The 13,534-nt window shown below is 45.9% G+C and overlaps 1 protein-coding gene across 1 annotated transcript in view; it reads right to left on the bottom strand.

Moving 5' to 3' along the window:
* DTNB (dystrobrevin beta) overlaps positions 1-13,534 on the bottom strand; it is a 206,895-nt gene that overhangs the window by 55,095 nt on the left and 138,266 nt on the right. Inside the window, exons 13-15 of the mRNA XM_059835577.1 lie at positions 9,860-9,945; positions 7,352-7,465; positions 3,108-3,204 (exon numbers count right to left, since the gene is read on the bottom strand). Of these exons, the coding sequence (XP_059691560.1) occupies positions 3,108-3,204; positions 7,352-7,465; positions 9,860-9,945 (297 nt within the window). The remainder of the gene's footprint in view (positions 1-3,107; positions 3,205-7,351; positions 7,466-9,859; positions 9,946-13,534) is intronic.

The following is a 13,534-nucleotide window of genomic DNA, read 5'->3' as shown; positions in this document are numbered from 1 at the left end:
GTCTTGCCAAATAAATCTGATTTTGTTATTTGAATGTATTACAAGTTTGGCTTCTAAAGGAACTGCACAGATGTAATATATTTTCATATCTGCAGTTCCCTTAGAGGCCAAACTTGTAATACATTGTCATTAACCAGTTAGCACTATACAAAATAAATAAAGCATTTTACACGGAGTAAGATCTGGAAAACTGACAGCTTTCAAAAAGCGCTCACTGGTGCAGAAAGGTACAAAAAGGAAAATAGCGATGAAGAGTAATGAAACTCCTCCTGTAACTCTCTGCGTAGTGTTGCTAAGATTTAGAGAAGAATTCAACATACAGTTTGGTTTTTCCCAATTTAAAAAATTGTATTAAAAGTCTGGAGAAGGCAAAGAAATCAACCATGAAAAATACTGAAGCGCAGTATTGTGAGAAGCTCAGAAAAGCTCTACCTGTTTAACTGATTTTAAAAAGAAGCTTGAGAAGTGCCTTCACTGAGATGAATAAGTATCTGCGTAGGAAAAAACCAGGGGTGCTACAGTACTCCTTAATTTCATGGAGGGAGAACCACATGTACCAAAGCAAATGGGTGTAAATTAAGCTCAATAAATGAAAACTGAAAATGAGGCATTAATTGTGCAAGCAAATTTACATTGGCAGTGAATTTTCCTTTTTTTATTTCTTCAGTTCAAGAACAGATGTCTTTCTGGAAGATGCTTTAATCAAAGAGAAGCTGCCAGGCTCCATAGAAAGCTAAGAAGGGGAAATGCAAAGAACCGTATTACGCAAGATGTAGAACCAAATAATCAGAATAGTCACAGGCTCATAGGATAATTCGGGTTGGAAGGGACCTCAGGCGGTCCCACGTCCAGCCTCCTACCCAGAACAGGGTCAAGTTAATCTCAGGCCAGGTTGCTTAGAGCCCTACCCAGTTGGGTCTTGAAAACCTCCGAGGATGGAGACAGCACAACCTCTCTGGGCCCCTGCTCCGCTGCTTGAGCATCCTCATGGGGAAGAAGTTTCTCCTTACATCCAGTCCTATTTGCCCTTACAGTTTTTAAACAATTTTGGGAACTGGAGGAGTTAATTAAAAGATACTAGATTTATAAATGAAAAGTCTAGTAAGAGCCAGCTTCTAAACTAACCTTCTGTATAACACAGCCTAGAAGATGTCATTGAAGTTTCTGTCACGCTCATAATTGAACTGCATGATTCAACTGAGCGAATGGGTCCTAAAACCATCAGTTATTGTCCTAAAAACATCCCTCTGCTGCAATCCTCTTCCCTCCCTCCCATGTCTCCCCAACTGCAGCACCTACCGCTCATGCTCGTGCTCTCTTCCCTCCGCAATATCCTGCAGGACCCTCCCTGCTCTCCTCATCACTGTGTTACTGACACTGATAGCCTCTGCTGCTCCACACAATGCCACGTTCACGTGTCCAACCAGTCGGGCAAGAGGAAACACACACTGTTTGGGCAGTTGGGAGATGAGAGTATGATGGCCAAGCCGGCAGAAAAGGCGGGCGTGCTGCCTGCTTGCCGCACCTTGCCCAGCGGGCAGGCAACGCTCTGCAGGTTGCTCGGGAGCCCACACGCTGCACAGGTTCGGAGCAGTGCATCTGAGAAAGATAGTCCACCTGGTCTTCAAGGCTTTCGAGGAGGAAGAGCAGAAAGCCAAGCCAGCCGACAGAACAGCCATTCACCCTAACGAGATGATAGCATCTACATCGGGTCGTGTTTGGGAGAATTAATTTGTGAAGGCTTACGAGTGCTTTGAAAACAATAGGGTCTACAGAACACTCACATCAGAGCTTGTCATCGTGTTAAAGCAGATGTCCAAACTCATTTTGTTGTAAAGTGGCTCCTCAAATGTGTGCTAGAAAAATGCTTGGACTGTGGTCATCTGAACCACGAAGAACCAAACTGTTTCCGATGCAACAACTTTATACTTTCCTAAATCTGCAATTCAGTTTTGGATGCCCATTTTCAGAGATATCACACCTCAACTTACAAAGATTTAGGGTCCAAAGAAATCAAGGTGAATTTAGCAAGTGATTCTCTTCAAATTCTTAGGAGACAGACATTAACAGGCTGAACAGAAAACAACTCAACAGTGTGCAGAACCACTGACGTAAAAAAAAATTACTTCCCAAGTATTAATACTAACTACGTGCTCATCTGCACAGGGAAACTAAATTAAACAGGCACCTCTGAAGAGTATTTGATCACAGCCTCTATTCCAGAATGCAAGCCTAATCTGAAGAGGACTGCACTTTAGATTTGCAGACAATGTGAATTCATTATCACTTTCAAGTGCAGAGAAGCTCTAATTTTTTCTGGAACTATCAAGATGTGCTACAGCTTATCTATAAACCCCAGTGCTGCTCCTGTCGGTGTCACTACTGTGATCTCTCTCCCACTTCTTCTGTTGCCTCTAGTATCTTTGTTGCATCTTGTCTTTGACCAAAACCTCTTTGAGTAAGGACAATGCTTTGCCATTCACTTTATAGAGAGGCTCTTGTCCAATTAAAGAACGGACAGAATAAATGCATAATAGTATTTCAGACTATAGTCATCAACTATGAGCTCAAGTCTATCAGGAGCCTATAAAAATAATAATGGACCCTCATCAGCAATCCAAACAACAACATATGTTATAGATCAGAGCCAATACCATCATACTCTAATGCAAAAAACCTCCCCAGACGTTGCAGGGTCAGTGTAACATCACCTGGTGAAAGGCAGCACCGCGCCGCTGGGCAGTCGTACTCCGGATCGCAGTAACTACAGCTTCCAGTTCATTTTCCGGTTCAAGTTGGAAGAACTGAACTGGTACCCAGAACAGCATGCGGTCAATTACCAAATCTAATACTTCTTTGAAGTTGGCCAAATCTTACGAGTTCTTGGTATTTTAACCAAAGGAGCGGCATATGAACCTGAAAACCCATTAACCATCTGCGCCGATACGCAGAGGCAGTATGGAAACGACTTTTTGCAAATTCCTTCTATTCCTTGTGAAGTATTTCTAATGGTACGACAGCAAAGCAGGGATCTCGGAGCAGCAATAGTGAATTCCCGACGTGGGGAAGAGAAGGATGCACTGCATTTCTGACAGGAGATGGCTTACTTTGAGCAGTTTCATCAGCCCTTCGAGCTGCACCATCAGCTCTCTTCTGCTTTCCTGAAGTGCAGACATCCTCTGTTCCAATTCATCCTTTCTCTGTCTGTTCAAGTTACATGAAAGAAAGAGTCAGAAAATAAACTTTGGGGATTTCAAACCCACTTCAGGAAATTCACCCATATAACTGTGTCTTTGGTTTTCATCACCACCCCCCCCCCACCCCCCCTCCCCCGCTTCCAATTTGAAAAAACAGAGCAAAGCACAGCACGATGACCATGAAACCTATATATAACAATCTGGCTTTTCACTAAAAACCCAGAAATCTGCACTCAGCACCTCGGTGGTAGGAAGCCCTTTTCAAGAGCACTGCATTTGGAGAAAAAAAGCCTGCTTTCTTCTTCCTTTTAAGAACTCTCTTAAGGTCAGACCCAGCATCCTGCAGCGCGTTCCGACAAGCAGGAATGAACTATGGGAGGAAAGACAGAGGGAAAAAAAAAAGAGGAGAAAAGGCTGCAGCTGTTTGGAATGGGAAAGCTATCACCTGTCTGGATGGAGGCTCGGCAGAGCTATTTCTGTCCACCGACGTGACGTATAATCTTTGACATATTTGCTGTACCAGAACCCAGGTAACAAGAAAAGGAGATAATAAGTGACCTTCCCTTTCCTTGGCATCAGAAAAGCACTGTATTTCTACAGATGCCTATCTGTGAGATATTTAAGGAACGATGACTGTTTGGTTTTATTTTACATTTAAAAAAATAAAGAAGTTACTAATATAATGAGGAATTCAAAGACAAACGTCAACACGTAAGAAGTTGAGTATCTTATATGATTTAAGAAATGCTGGGCCCCACAAATCCTAATCATAGGTGATGATAAATAACTGTAAGAAAAAAAACAGATTAGGAAGGCTTATTTGTTCATCTACAGCAATTTTTGTGGACATCATAATGTCTTAATCCAAAGTTAAAGGCTGAATTTTTAAATGTCTTAGATTATATCTGTGTTCTCACATGATATACTATGGATAAATCATTCTGGGAATTTTAATAACCAACTAGTTTTAGACACACCAGTTGGACATCAGAATCTGGAAAAGAAAGAGGCCATTTACTCAGACTGAATGAACCTGTTGAGTATGGCTTGCTTTTGTTACGGTGACTGTGAAAACGGCACACCATGAGCATACACCCCACCCAGGAAACCGCTAAGACTAGGTAAGAGAATTAACTTGTTTCTACACCAGTTCTTAAAAGGACAGAAGACTGTGAAGTATTAACTATCCTGGGTATTTCTTTCAACATCTTTTTGTATTTTGAAGAATGTGGCTATTAAATGCCAAAACATATCACAAAAATAAGGCGATAAAGAGAAGATTACACATGCCCGGTCACCTAGAACGTGTTAAAAAACCACCACAGACACAGCTTTATCTGTCTATATGGTCCCTTTTCTCCCTCTAGGTCAGTTCAAAGTCTGTAGCTTTTATTCTATAGTTATTTCATGCAACATTCTGGTTAACAACTACAAATAATGTAAAGATCAACACAGTAAATAAGTATAGCTCTCCAAATGTAGTTGTTAATGAAGAATCGACATCAAGGTGTGTGTCTGATTTTGGTTGATGTTATTCAATTTCTTTTTCAAAGACGTCCAGTGAAGAAAGAGGAGGTACTGTTTGTCAATGACAAAGGGTGTCAAAAGTTTAAAACCCACAAAGACAGCACAGCCTCTAGGGACCAACGGAGAGATGCAGTTGGAGGCATACGCCTGGGGCAAAGCGATCCTTGGCACCTGGGTACGAATGAGTGTCCTGGGGACTTGCAAGCAGAAGCAGCCAAGCACATCCGCGTTACAAGGCAGGGATCTGTAAGGAGGACGGATCCAGCCGTGCTTCTTCCAAGGTGACATTCGCCAGCAGCGTGGTGGAGCTGACTCATCTCTACGGGCTGTGCCGTCCGCAGATTTTTAAACCTGGGACACGTTGATTTGCCATGGATTATCTTTCTCATGCTTTCACCGCCTAAATTCTACACAGCAACTGAGATCATCTGGTAACATGTGCTTACAGACATTCAAAGGCAAGCTCACCACATACTGCTGAGGCAGGCTTGGGGAATGTCTCCTCATTAGCTGTGACTGTGTGAAGTACTTCCACATCACAGACAACCTGCTAGTTGTGAACTCCCAGTGTGATGCTATGCAGTCAAGAAAATTAATGTGCACTTTGCATTTATTAATGAGAGTAATGTTTGGTGGTAAGAAAGCTAACGCTAGTTCTATCTGTAGCACCACTGAGACGACGTATGAGATACTGCAGCCAGTATACTCCAGCCTATACACAGAGGAGATGGAGAGGACTTAGAGAGAACCTGACAGCAAGCCAAAGGGATAGCTGGGGATTTGGCACACCTGCTTTATGGAGAAACTGAAGAAGTTCAAGCTATTTACACAAGATGAGGTTAGGAGGAGAGGGAAGCCAAATCTCTAAATGCTCACAAAGAGGAATTTTGAAAAAGACCCTTTTAGCCCAGTAGACAAGAGCGCGGGGAAAGACAAGGTTTGGAAAATGGCACTAGGCATATGAAGGTTAGAAATAACGTGCACACTTCTAGTCCACGGGGCACAGACAAGGCACAGAAATTAACTGACGATCACATTAACAGTATGGGGGGATGTGGTATTCTTTCCATCTCTAAAATGAAAGCTTGAACGTCTGTCTTACGTGGATGCTGTAGCCCGGTCAAAAAGGGTTCTGTAGGAGCGCTGCAGGGAGGAATTTCCAGGCTGTGTTACACAGAAAGCCAGACTGGACAATCACGATGACTGGACAGGCTTTACATGCTTAATTCAACCTTTTTTTTCTTTTGGAACTCTTCTATTTGCCAGTGGTGTTTACATATTTGAAGGCCAGAAATGGCTACAACGATCATTCAGGTTTTTTTTTCCTTTAGCAAAATATGGGCTGTCTAATTCCTCCCGGTTAGCTGGTTTGTTCCCAAACCTGTATTTTTGGAGAAACGTCTTCAGGAAAGACATCAAGGGACTGAAAACTCTATCACTGCTCTTCAGATTACTGCCTTGCTTTAAAAAGCATGTGCTTTTTTTTGTGGTCTGAATGGGGCTGGTTTCCAGTTTAAGCTCTTGGTTCTTACATCTTTCTCTGCTGGGTCAAATGGCACATCAAGTTGCCCCACAATCTCTTTTTTCTCCACCTCTTGTGGGTATCTTCTGCATCCTCTCCAGTTTTTTAAACATTTTTTTAAAATGTACATAGCTATGTAAAGCATAAAGCTAGAAAATCTATGAGCTACTGTCATTAGGTAATAGAATGAAAAATATCTGTGAGATACCAAAACGTACTATAAGGTAGCAAATTCTGTATGAAAAGGTAATGAAAGAAGTTCAAAGCCGTAGATTTTGCAATATGGGGCTGGATTATACCCTGCAGGCGCTGCCTGCAGCTGCAGTAGCTCCATCCCAAGAGCACCGCACTTTATGGAAAACCTTTAAACATTCCTGGGAAGCACAACAGCCGTGCCGTTTCCGAAGGGGGCAGGAAAAGTTTACCCCAGCAAATGAAATACAATGCAGTTTGCAAAGAGCTGCTGCTGCCAAGAGGTTAAATTTTAGAAGCTACTTTAGGTTACAGATGGCATTTGTGAAGGTTGAGCTCTGCATTAACTAGTAATAGAAGATGAAATAAAATATAGCCAGAGAATGCCCTTGTGACTACCCAAACTATGAAACACTTTATTCTATAAATACTGACAATTTCTCCCTGTCACTTCAAAATGCAAACTTAATGAAAGAGGCTTTGAAGAATGTTCTCCGACTTCGGATGTATGTCTGACTATCTGTAGGTATGAACTTTTGGAGTTTCACTGACTAATCAAATAACTGACATTTATCTTCAACTCCACTCTTTTGGACAAGAAATAATAAGCAGCTCATGCCACTTCTGCTAGTTTTTCCTATCAGTTTCTTCTTTACAGTTTTCTGAACTACACGAATAGAATTCATTCTAAGAGACATTTTTATTTACTTCTAAATCCACTTAAGAAAAGGCAAATTGCAATGTGCTGTCAGTCTTCAGGATTCGGCAGTTTAAAATAACACCCGAAGGTCACTGCAGACACGCTGCTACTACCCTCTCCCCAGTCCCAGCCAGTGCCGTCTGTGCCACCGAGCAGAGCCGCCGGCTGACGCCCCGGCACCCAACGCGCCCGAGCGTTCGAGATTTCTTTTACCGTAGAAGCCGGAGTTCAGCCAATAAAGTTGGGTTCTGCTGGGCTTTCTCAGGGGTGGGTTGAGAGGCTTGTTCATGTTCCAGCCTGAGACGCTGAATTTCTTGGAGTATCTCTCTGTAGAAATGACAGAAGGAAGATTAAAGAGGAAAAAGGTCAGTCTCTGCACTGCTCTTAAATACTGGTACAGCCCTTCAAGCACTCTTTCTGTCAGTCTCCGGCCTAAGTACAGCAATTTTGTTCATGTATGACTGGCACAGATTCAAAACCAAGACAGGTAAGTTAGCGCAGTCCTAGAACTGCTGTAACGCACACAGAAAATTTATTACTCAATAAGAAGTATGAAATCACTTATGTGCCATATAGACTCATAGAACCATTAAGATGCTGATGTCTCTCCAAAACCTTTCAGGCAGAATGGGCTCACAGACTGTTCTAAGAGGAAAAAAGCTGCATTTTCAGCATAATCTGCATTGCACATGCCTTAGGAAGGGCTCTGAAGCGGCACCGCCAGCATCCGCAGCCGTGCTGGCACCAGTTAGCTTCCCACTCACCTTTCCAAGGGCTTCTGGCAGGTCAGCAGGAATAAGGAAAATAACAGCTCATAGCCACAGAGACAAACTCACGAGGTCTCACAAAGGGAAGGCGATGAGCCAGCAGCCCAATTAAGGCCGCCGTGTTCTGCGTAGCTGGAGGCGAGGGAACGTGGCACTGACGGCCAAGGACTCACTTATTAAAATGGAAACAAAATCCTTCTGAGAGTGAAGATTATAATCTCTAATTCTCCCCCTCTGCTCTTTTTTAAAACTACTGAGCTGCTCTCCTTGCAAAGTTTCATACCAGTGCTGATTGAGATCTCCCTTATCTGCCATCTCGACGAATAATTTCAAATACCTGCAAGGTCTCTCGGTAGCGTTATTGAAGCTACGATGGTGCAAGGATCGAGCTGTTCCCGTGCTCTCCAGGAACTGGTTCTCCTCCAAACTAACCTTAAGAAGTATTTTTACCTGCTGTGCTGAGGGTGCCTTGGCAAGGGGCCGTGCAGGCAGCAAGCTCACGCACGCCAGCTGAGGCGCAGCTGGAGCACAGGGAGACCCGAGCACAGCTACAAGGAGAGCACATCATCGGGCACCCGGAGAGGCTCCATAGGTGCCTATGCCATACAGCACATGGGGTCTGCAGCTGCTCAACGGCTTGCTCTTTAGAGCTGCACCCTCTTCGTTTCTCTTCGCCAGAGAAACATGAACTCAAAAGGTGGGTGATGAAGAAGCAGGTAAGGGCAAATGCAATATTATGATAAAACCAGAGCGATCTCTCTTTAACAGTCCCCCTGGAGCAAGAAGAATCATTGAACCATGGAATGGTTTGGGTGGGAAGGGACCTTTCCAGGTCATGTAGTCCAACCCCCTGCCATGAGCAGGGACATCTCCAACCAGACCAGGTTGCTCAGAGCCCCGTCCAACCTGACCTGGAATGTTTCCAGGGATGGGGCATCTACCACCTCTCTGGGCAACCTGGGCCAGGGTTTCGCCACCCTCAGCGTGAACAATTTCTTCCTTCCATCTAGTCTGAATCTCCCCTCTTTTAGCTTAAAACCATTCCCCCTTGTCCTGTCGCTACAGGTCCTACCAAAAAGTCTCTCCCCATCTTTCCTACAAGCCCCCTTTAAGTACTGAAAGGCCGCAGGAAGGTCTCCCCGGAGCCTTCTCTTCTCCAGGCTGAGCAACCCCATCTCTCCCAGCCTGTCCTCACAGCAGAGCTGTTCCAGCCCTCTGACCATCCCCGTGGCCTCCTCTGGACCCGCTCCAACAGGTCCATGTCTTCCCTGTGCTGGGGACCCCAGAGCTGGACGCAGTGCTCCAGGGGGGTCTCACCAGAGCGGTGTCGAGGGGCAGAACCCCCTCCCTCGACCTGCTGGCCACGCTGCTGGGGATGCAGCCCAGGATGCGGTTGGCTTTCTGGGCTGCGAGTGCTCATTGCTGGCTCATGTCCAGAAGAAGGAAACCATCTCCTACAGCCCATCTCCTATTTCTTCCAGGCATCCTAGTTTCTTCAGTCTTTTTTGTCTTCCAGCACAAGGAAAAAACCCACCCGTTCTTCTCAAGCTGAATTTACCCACCCCAGCCTTCCAACCTCCTAACTCACTACATCGCAGCCAATTTATTTTCCTGCTGCCACCTGAGCGGCTTACCCCGCTGCGAGAAGTTTGCTGGGTTTGCAGATAGCAATACAAGACAGCGCTGCGCTCCTGACGCTCAGCGTCAGTTAAGATGATTTTAAGAAGCTCAGAGAAGAAGCTCAACCTACTCCCTGGGGAAGAAGGGCACCGCAGCTGCATCCGCACTGAGCTAATTGGTTGATGAGGCAGCTACACCTTTCAACAAAAGATCTAGGAAAACAATCTGGTTAATAAAACACAAAAGGTTAAAAACAACAAAGCACAAGGACTGAAGGCTTTTATCCCCTCAAACGTTCTCCCCAAAACAATACTGATCAAAGCTTGCTTTTTACCTGTTTTTGTTTTCCAGCTCCGCTATCAGCTGTCTTTGTTGTTTATTGGCATCAAAGCTGAAACCCAGGTCTGTTGGTGGGCGAGGCTGGTGGATGAGGAACAGAGAAAAATTAGACAAGCTATTCATTACCTGTTACCACATATGACACGGTTTGGATCCGGCCCCGTACTTCCTGAACGCCATGGTACGATACTCACAGCCCAGGCTGCAAAACTGCGAACACAGCTGTGCTGAGATGGGCTACGGGGGCACATCGCGATGCGGTTTTACAGCTGCCTTGGTCTGATCTCAGAGCGGGTGGCTGCTGAAAGGGTGACCTGGCTCATGGTCCTCACTATGCGTCTGAAGAATTGTACTGGCCTTTTTTTTAAAAGACCGTCAGAAAAAAGCCCCATCATACCTATCTGTTCCTAAAGCACCGACAGGCTTCCCTGGGAAGAGATGCAGTTATACCTTTATCATAAAGTCTTTTAGTGAAACATTGACCTTCCCATACGTCAGCTAGTGAAAAAAAGTTAGAATAACTTACAGCTTATGAACAGGATTATTCACAGACATTTAATTTAAGCATGGTCCCTGCCTCTGGAAAACCTAATTCTTCTCAACGCCTCAAAAGCATCAATTGAAGGGAGACTGATGAATAAACGCGTTTTCCCAGTGAGTGCTGACCTTTGTGATCCTTGTGTTTGGCACTTTTCACCAGCAATCTTCACCACTACTGAGAAAAGGACCAGGCAATTAAACAAGACTCTGTAGTGTCTGGGAGAACCTGTTGGCAGCTGGGCTGGATGGTGAAGAAGACAGTTATATGGACCAAGGAGAGAGAGAAAAATTACAGGGTCTTGTACTGGTTCAGTGCATTGTTCCAGCAGAATCCTAAGATGCTGCTTAGGAGGTCTCGTACAACTCAGAACTATCTTTCTGGCCATCAGACACAAGAAGTTGTCCACTCGGAGCTGGGGAGATGTCTTTTATCTCCCTGGCTAAGAAATGCCTGAGGAACGAGGTGGTATGTAGGGTCCGCTTCTAACAGCAGGTCATTACAGAATGGTTGAGGTTGAAGGGACGCTGGAGGTCATCGGCTCAAGCAGGGCCACCCAGAGCTGGTTGTCCAGCACCGTGTCCAGACGGCTTCTGAGTATCTCCAAGGTGGGAGACTCCACAACCTCCCAGGGCAACCTGTGCCAGTGCTCGGGCACCCCCACATTGAGCAGTGTTTCCCGGTGCTCAGAGGGACCCCCCCGGGGTCCAGTCTGTGCCCGTCGCCCCTGGTCCTGGCACTGGGCACCGCTGGGAAGAGCCGGGCTCCGTCCTCTTGGCACCCTCCCTGCAGGTATTTACAGACATGGCTCAATCCCCCCGAGCCCTCTCTGCTCCCGGCGGAGCAGTGCCAGCTCCCTCAGCCTCTCCTCGCAGCAGAGATGCTCCAGTCCCCAAATTCGATTTCCTTATTCTGGCAGTCGTTGGGTCCTATGCAGAGAGGTTGTGTTCATGTTGGCAGCACAGATGATTACGGCGATGGTGCCTCTGCCTCTCACCGCGTCCTTGAGAAATGGGGTGTCTTCTGACACAGCAGAGCACTTCTGTGCTCTGCTTTTACTTCTTTGTTTTCATCTGATCTCAAGATTGCACAGATTTTTACCGCAACGTTTTCAGATTGGGATCCTGGTTTGAGCAGACACTTTCACAACCATTTTCGGAAACTATTTGGGTAGAAAAACAGAAGTCGGATGGAAGAGCTTGGTATCTATCCACCAGTGCTCCTGGAGACAGGGTGGAGAGTGAAGGATCCAGGACGAAGGGGATGGACACCACTAGGGTTTCAGTTTTGTTTCTCTGTGGGCATCTAGAGCCAACCCTGACTGGATTTAGGCTTGAAGTGCAGATAGCGCTTCTCTTCTTTGGGCAAAACCCACATGGTGGGTGGGTTTTCACGTGGCAAAAGAGCCTTGCTTGACGGACAGACCTATAAGCCGGTCTTCTGTGTCCTCCTGGGTGATCTGATGGCCACTTCAGGAGTCTCCTAATGATGTGGAAATTTCCTGTGTAAAAACTGCTTGGTAAGGCTGGTCCCAGGCAAGAAGAAACAAAACAGCTTGGGAGTTAAAATGAACAGTGTGGAAAATAAAAATAAATCAGCCCAGAAACTGAAGTGCAGAAATACTCCTCATTGCAGAAGGGTCAGAAAACTCCCCCTCTTCCCCCAGGCAGTGGGGAGGAGCTGACGGCGCAGGGTGGGCTCTGCTCTCACACTGAGGAACAGGGCTGGTGTGGGCGAGGAGCTGGGACGGACCTGCTGATACAGCCGGGACAAAACCCCATCTCGCATCGCATCGCATCGCATCGCATCGCATCGCATCGCATCGCATCGCATCACATCGCATCGCATCGCATCGCATCTCACCTCGACGTTTGGGGTAGGTGCACAGCGTAGGCAGCAGCAGTGCCACCACTCTTTCCATCTTGGGGTGACCTGAACAGTCTTGGTGTAAATAACGCTGATATGACCTACTGGTTCCCCTGAAACAGTGCGTCACAAAGCCGACGCCCCATGGTCTTTCCCTGCATGCTGGTACAATCAGCTACGAGGACAAGTGGAGGTGACATGTTTTGCCTGCAGCCTCAGGAGCTTCTTGAGGCTCTGGGGCTCCATCCAAAGCACATGAACCTTTGTTCCGCTGTGAAGTAGGGCTGTGCTTATATAAACAGAATCTTGTCCTTAATCCCTTTCTTCAGAAATCCTGTCCAAAGCCTGAAATCATCCCCACGACCTAAAGTACTTGAGCCCTCAGGAGCAAAGACAACGCTGCAGAGAACTTAGAGGAGACACATCCCTCATGCTGCTCTCTTTCAAACTCTGCTAGTCAAAAGGTCTTTTGGAAACTGTACAGTGGCTATTTTGTATGGCAATTCAATGTTCTCTTATTTGTTCTATTGCTTCCAAGAGTCCATTTAATTTTTTATCGTAACTCAGAATCACAGAGATGTTGGGGCTGGAAAGGACCTTTTGAGATGCTCTAATCCAAAACCCCTGCTCAAAGCAATGTCAGCTACAGCGGGTTGCTCAGGACATTGGCCAGCTGAGTTCTGAATACCTCCAAGGATGAAGAGTCCACAACCTGCTGGGGCGACCTGTTCCAGTGTTCGAGCACTTACACCATAAGGTTTTTTCTTTTGTTTAAATGGAAGCGAGCTAGCGCCCACTGCCTCTTGTTCTGTCACGGCACCACTTTAGAGAGTCTGGCTCCATCGTCTTACTTGCAACCATCATATATTAATACACAAAAAGACCCCCCCCGCCCTGAGTCTTCTCAAGGCTAAACGAGCCCAGAAAAAAAATTCAGGCTGCTGATTCTCCACCAACATCTAAACCTTCCAGGTTCTTCAAGTCAAAAGGCACCTGATGCTCAGCCTGAAAGTCTGCAAAGGGGATGCCTACGCTGGCGAAATAAAAAGGCACCAGGCAGAGGCACTGGAATTTGATCGCCCATATTGTTAGATATTTAGTATGGCCCCTGCCTTATTTTTAGCCCAGACTAACCAGCTCTCTCAAGCAATTCTCAGCATGGTTTGGGATTTACCCTAAGCCGAGAACTATCTGCAGCAGGTGTTTGTATGCAGCTGCCCTGTTTGGAGGGTGAGAGCGCTCATTGTTATAGAAGTGGGCGCCAGA

Source organism: Gavia stellata, chromosome 2 (assembly GCF_030936135.1).
Source record: "Gavia stellata isolate bGavSte3 chromosome 2, bGavSte3.hap2, whole genome shotgun sequence".
Lineage (NCBI taxonomy): Eukaryota > Metazoa > Chordata > Aves > Gaviiformes > Gaviidae > Gavia > Gavia stellata.
Note: the sequence above shows the minus strand (reverse complement) of the source record. Positions and strands in the feature narration are given on the sequence as shown.